Source organism: Fulmarus glacialis, unplaced genomic scaffold, assembly GCF_000690835.1.
Source record: "Fulmarus glacialis isolate BGI_N327 unplaced genomic scaffold, ASM69083v1 scaffold12020, whole genome shotgun sequence".
NCBI classification, from domain to species: domain Eukaryota; kingdom Metazoa; phylum Chordata; class Aves; order Procellariiformes; family Procellariidae; genus Fulmarus; species Fulmarus glacialis.
In genome coordinates, this window is record NW_009188401.1 from 14163 (window position 1) to 20464 (window position 6302).

General features: G+C 58.2%; 1 protein-coding gene across 1 annotated transcript in view; it reads left to right on the forward strand.

The window, feature by feature from the left end:
- The window catches only part of LOC104077329 (parathyroid hormone/parathyroid hormone-related peptide receptor-like), a 6802-nt gene that overhangs the window by 219 nt on the left and 281 nt on the right, over positions 1-6302 (forward strand). The window contains exons 2-13 of the mRNA XM_009578519.1: positions 1739-1844; positions 2194-2304; positions 2422-2546; positions 2763-2857; positions 3225-3411; positions 3861-4014; positions 4203-4263; positions 4838-4904; positions 5204-5302; positions 5683-5820; positions 5944-5985; positions 6216-6301. Of these exons, the coding sequence (XP_009576814.1) occupies positions 1739-1844; positions 2194-2304; positions 2422-2546; positions 2763-2857; positions 3225-3411; positions 3861-4014; positions 4203-4263; positions 4838-4904; positions 5204-5302; positions 5683-5820; positions 5944-5985; positions 6216-6301 (1271 nt within the window). The remainder of the gene's footprint in view (positions 1-1738; positions 1845-2193; positions 2305-2421; positions 2547-2762; positions 2858-3224; positions 3412-3860; positions 4015-4202; positions 4264-4837; positions 4905-5203; positions 5303-5682; positions 5821-5943; positions 5986-6215; position 6302) is intronic.

Sequence of the window (6302 nt, forward strand, 5' to 3'; positions counted from 1 at the left end):
CCGGCCACAAGGCGGCCCCCCCTTCGCTCCGGTTAAAAGCTTTCCAGCAGCCGTGGAGACACCACAACATGATGTTTTTTCCATTTCTTGGATGCATCCAGGGCAGGGTTCGCTGCCTCAGAGGCATCGGGGGAATAGAAAGAGCGGGGCCATTTATGGTCAGCGCAGGCGAGGCTGGAGGGATGCAGCGAGGGCAGAGCTGGGTGCACCCAGCACATCTCCCAAAGTCGGGCCCCCACCCTGCTGGTGCACCCCCAGGACCCCCACTCCAGCCCCCCCGTCCACCCACCCAGACGGCTGCTTTTGGGAAGAGCATGAAAGGGAGTTCAGGGTCTCCTCTCCGGGGCAGGATTTGGCCGTGCTCACCTGTGGGCAGTCCAGGAGCCAACGCGAACCCCCTGTGTCCCGGCTCCTTTTCACTTCCAAAGCTGTTTCCTCATCCCGGCTCCAAACTCCTTCGAGCACCTCAGCCCAAAAGAGCCCAAAAGACGTTTGCACGTGCAGGATGACCGGGAGGCTGCAGGCTGCACCCATCTGCATCGCGCTGCTCCGGGCGCTGGGCGCCCGCCTGTTTGCACAGCCCCGACCGGGCGCTTCAACCCACCCAGACCCGGCCCTGAGGGGCTCATCCTGGGCAACGGGGACATCCAGCACCACTGGTGGGGTGGGCGAGCAGGAGCCGGGGCAGAAGCCTGACATGCCCCTGATTTCTAGCGCAGAAACGTGAAAGGACCTGCATTTCGCAATGGACCGCGACAGGGTGGAAGCCCCACAGGGGCTCGTGGTCAGCCCCAGCCTTGCAAGAGGGAAAAACGGGAGCAGGAAGGCGGGCAGCGCTTTTCTCTTCCCCCGTGTCGTTTGAATCTACCCAAAGGCGCACAAACTTGCCTGAAAGAGTGGTCAGGCCTTGGACCAGGCTGCCCAGGGAAGTGGTGGAGGGCCCATCCCTGGAAGTATTTAAAAGACGTGTAGATGAGGCGCTTAGGGACATGGTTTAGTGGGCATGGGGGGGTTGGGTTGACGGTTGGACTCGATGATCTCAGAGGGCTTTTCCAACCTTAATGATTCTATGATTCTAACCTGACTCGCCTGGGGAGGGTTGGGAGAGCCCTGCCATGCCCTGGCTGCTCCGTTAGCTTTGCCTACCAGCACGTCCATTTTCCATGCGCGCTCCTGTCTTGCCTGCCTGGCTCTTGCACCAGCTTTGTCTCTCATTTCTTGCCCCAAGGATGGTCCTGTTGATGCTACGAGTCTGCGGGCGAGACCACCACGCTGTGGGGTTCAGCAAAGCGTTGTTTCCATGTCAGGAGATGATGTTCCCGTAATGGCCCTTGAGCCCCTTAGATTTTGGACTTGGTGTTAATTAGCTGGTTGGATTCAGGGGTTGGTGGCAGGGAGCAACAGGGGGTTTTGTGGCAGCAGAAGTGACGTGGGTCCTGCCCCAAGTCAGGAAGCGTTTATGGGTGTCTCATCACCCACCTTCGGGGTGCTGCTAGGACAGAGCAGCTTCGCTCCCAGCTCCTGGATCCCAGATCCCAGCCGTGGGTGGCTCACGTCACTGAGCAGGCGGTGGCAGCTCTCTGGGGACATGGAGATCACCGGGGGGGGTTGAGCTCTCGGATTAATCTCTAAATTGTGAGCGTGAAGAGGAGAGCTGAGCTGAGCTGCCGCCTGACCCTGCTGGCCCAAGCCAAGCCACGCGGAGGCAGGGGTCGTCACTTTGGTCTTGCCTTGGCAGGTTGACCCCGATGATGTTCTCACAAAAGAAGAACAGATCTATCTCCTGGTGGAAGCTAAGGAGAAATGTCAGAGAGACATAAAAGCCCAACTGGAGAAAATCAAAGGTAGCGTCCCTCCCCTGCGCGTGGGTCAGCCAGCCCCGGCAGAGCTGGCTGCGTTGTGGGAAATGCTTTCCCCTCCGACGGGAGCGGGATGGGGCCAGGGAGATGCGCAGCTCCTGGGGCCGCAGAGTCCCGGTGTGGGTTTGTGCAGCTCCTGGCACCGTGACTACTCTGGGCGCAATTAGGTGCTAATTAAATCATCACCCTGAGCTCCCCCTGCTCTGCAGGCCAGGGGTGATTGCGTGGCAGCGCGTTTTCCTCGCCCTGGTCCAGCACAGGCTTGGGGAAGCCGGAGGTTATGATGTGGCCCTGCTTGGAGCCAAAATGAGATGTGTCTTTGCTCGTTGGCCAGACACCAGCTGCCTTCCGGAGTGGGACGGGATTATCTGCTGGCCGAAGGGCTCCCCCAGCCAGGAGGTGTCGGTGCCCTGCCCCGACTACATCTACGACTTCAACCATAAAGGTAAGCGCTTGCACCCGGGCAGGGAGCGACCTCACCTTGGTGCTAATCCTCCAGCGAGCAGGGACGTGTCTGGGCTGCCCGGGGGTCCTGCCGCTGTCACAGAGTCGCCGTTCCCAGGTCATGCCTACAGGTACTGCAGCGCCTACGGGACTTGGGCCATGGCTCTCAGCATCAACAAGACCTGGGCCAATTACACCGAATGCGCTCTGCTCTTCTCCTCCGAGAGCCGGAGCCGCGAGAAGGTGACCTTGGTCATCAGAGGTGCTGGGAAAAGGGGTAGGGATGGGGACCAGGGAAGCGTGCAGCAAAGGCCAAGGGAATTGCCGGGAGCAGGGGGCTTTTCCCCCTCCTCTCCCCAAACATGCCCTGCTCCTCCTGTGCTCTCAGCCCAGACACCGGGGACAGAGGGGGGGGCCTGGGCTGCAGAGGGGTCGTGGAGCACAGCCCTTCTCTTCCAGGAGGTGTTTGACCGCCTGCACCTGATGTACACCGTCGGCTACTCCATCTCCCTGGCCTCCCTCATCGTTGCCGTCTGCATCCTCTCGTACTTCAAGTAAGGAGGAGCTGAAGCCCCATCCCCATGTTGGGGAGAACTGTCTTCTCCCCACCGTCTGCACACACGACCCCTCGAGAGGGAGCAGCCCCTTAGGGAACAGGAACCGGCCCCAAACCCCAGCACAGACATCAGACCATTTCCCAAAGCCCCAAATCACCCCCAGTATGACCAGCTCCCCATCCACTCCACCCTGCTCTTGAAGGGCTTGACACCCCACTTGCCCCCAGATCTGGCTTCTATGCCCACGGGAGGGCTGACACCTTGGAGCCTCCCTTCTCTGGGACCCCCCCCATTGCCTGAGCCCACGTGTGATGAGTTTGTTAGGCAGCCAGGGCTGGGCTCCTGTCACACCCCTTCTCCGTAGGCGCCTGCACTGCACACGCAACTACATCCACGTCCACCTTTTCACCTCCTTCATCTGCCGGGCGGTGAGCATCTTCGTGAAGGACATGGTGCTCTACTCCGGCACACTGACCAGCGAGACGGAGAAGATGCCGGAGGACGACTTCAAGGCAGAAATGGGTCCCTCGGCGGGACAACGGAGCCACCTGGCAAGTGGCGCGCCGAGACCGGAGGCAGTATCAGGGGAAAAGGGGATTTAGGAGCGCTGGTGCAAGGGGATGCGCTTGGGACCCTCCCAGTCAGGGCTGTGCTGCTCAGGAGTGATGCAGTTGGGGAGGGATGAAGGGCCACCTACAGCCCTGTCCAGCTTCTCCCCGTCCTGGTCCCACAGTGGAGATCAGAGCCACAGAGGACACGGGTCTCGCAGTCTGTCTGAGCTCAGAGTGCCCTGGTATTTCTCCTATGGGAAATACCTAGAGCACCTGCGCTATGTCTGATGCTGGAATATCCCAGGGGAGATGTAGGTCCCCACAAGAGGAGGAACGTGAGCCACGCATAGGGCACAGCCTGGGTTTTGCTGGCCAGAGAGCAAAAGCCACCAGGTTTTGCTTTCAGGGGACAGCCTGATACGGGCACCTCTCTGACTACACATCCACAGGTTGGCTGCAAGGTGGTGGTGACTCTCTTCCTCTATTTTCTGGCCACCAACCACTACTGGATCCTGGTGGAAGGTCTCTACCTGCACAGCCTGATCTTCATGGCCTTCCTCTCCAACAAGAACTATCTGTGGGTCCTCATCATCATCGGCTGGGGTAAGCATGGCCCCCAACCCAACGCTGTGACCGCTGAGACCAGCTGGGAGCTGTGGCATCAGCCATGGCTGAGTGGCACTGAGTGCCCAGATAAGGGCCGCGGGATGCAGACCAGCGGCCAGGAACTGGTTCGGTCTGCAAATGTGATGCTTCAGCCGTGCTCCTCACTCTGATTCCTGCCCCTCCAGGTCTCCCCGCTGTGTTTGTGTCCGTCTGGGCCAGCGTCAGGGCCTCCCTGGCGGATACAGAGTACGTAGGTCCACCTTCTCCGACAGTCCTTTGGGGAGGGAAAGACTGGTTGCAAACGCTAGCAAAATATCTGTGGGCATCAGAACTTTTAAAAATGAAAACTTTCCAAAAAGAACAAGAAGAGTGAAGACACGTACAAGGCTCGTTCATAAAATTGTCAGTAATCCAGATGGATAGTGGTTTTGTCGTGCATTTGGGAGGAAGATGGATGCAGGTTTACACCATAAATTCATCAATAAACAGTGCAAAGATGAATGCTAAAGAATGAATGCTAAAATTTAAGCATTTTAAAAGGAGAAGGGCCACCAAACATACAGCAGAAGTTTTAGATGAGTTGGCCAAGGAGCCCCCAGGAACATTAATGCTAGTTTAAAACCGATTTGCAACACCATGATGGTTATGAATGCTTGTAGCACGGCTGCTCTTGGGTCAAGATTTACACAAACTCCACAAAGGGAGCGAAGGGTGGGAGGACGGAGATGTTAGTTGAGGGGTACAGGGAGCCATCAGCCGGCAATTTTCCTTACCAGTGATTTCAGGTTTCTCCAAGGTGTTTCTTTACTGGTCTCTTCAGGTGCTGGGACCTCAGTGCGGGGAACATGAAGTGGATTTATCAGATCCCCATCTTGGCCGCCATTGTAGTAAGAATCCCATGGCTGAATCTCCCAATCCCTTTTGGGGAAAGGGGATCGATAGAGACCCAGAGCTGTTTGCTTGTGGTCACGGGGGTTGTCCCCCCAGCCACCCCGGCACCCAGGGAGGGCCCATGTGATGCAGAGGGATCCAGGGACACTGGTCCCTCCCCACTCTGACCACAGCATCGCCCCCATGTCCCTGCCTGCAGCTCACCCAGAACTGCCTCTCCTCGTCCCGGGGGGGCTGCTCAGGCAGACCCAAAGTCACCGTGGGCAACAAAACTGCAGCGGGTGTCTGTCGGCAGGTGAACTTCTTCCTCTTCCTCAACATCGTCCGGGTGCTGGCCTCCAAGCTCTGGGAGACGAACACGGGGAAGCTGGACCCCCGGCAGCAGTACAGGCAAGTGCTGGCAGCAGCAAAACCATGCCCCGGCCCTGGTCTGGCTCATTTTCTGCCTGTTCAGCTGAGGCGGCTCCCCAGAGGGTTGTGAACGAAGAGCAGAGCCGCAGGAATGGCTGCAGGAGCGAGGGAAGGGGCGGGCCGCGCCCAGCCAGCGCTTCTGGCAGCTCAGTTTGATTGAAACAGCAGGCTCAGGAGTTCAAGCTCTGCCCTTCCCTTCTCCAAGCTGGACACTGCAATAGCTACGCACAAACCAGCTGCGGCAACAGCAGAAGCCAAAGCGACTGCCCTCCTCGCTAGGACGCTTACCAACGTCTGCAAGGGGGCTGCAGGCTGGCTTGCAGGTCCCGGCTAACGGCTCAGAGCATTTCTCCTCTCAGGAAGCTGCTGAAGTCCACGCTGGTGCTGATGCCGCTTTTTGGAGTCCATTACGTGGTGTTCATGGCCATGCCCTACACCGAAGTCTCCGGGGTCCTGTGGCAGATCCAGATGCATTACGAGATGCTCTTTAACTCCTCTCAGGTACATCGACACGGGGCTGCCGGCCTTCTCCGAACACGGAACGATGCTTGTCCGGGGAGGGGGGAGGCACACGTACAGCATCCCAGATCAGGATTCAAACTCCACTTCTGTCTCTTTTGGCAGGGTTTCTTTGTGGCTTTTATCTACTGCTTTTGCAATGGGGAGGTAAGTTAGAAGTGTGAGCGGCTGAGCTCCCTGTTCCAGCTCCTTTAGGGTCGGGGAAGTTAACCCGCAGCCCCCAGGCTGGGAAAACCAGAGGAATAAAACTCGGATCCACCCCTCTCAGTGGGATTTGGAAAGAAAAAAAAAAAATCACTAGGAGTGAAAACCATGGGGAAGGGATGCCTGTTTTGTTGTCTCTGGCCACCAGCAGCCATCTCCAATCTCCCCCTCAGGTGCAGGCGGAGATTAAGAAAGCCCACTTTCGGAGAAGCCTGGCGCTGGACTTCAAGCAGAAGGCGCGTGCCACCAGCGTGGCCGGG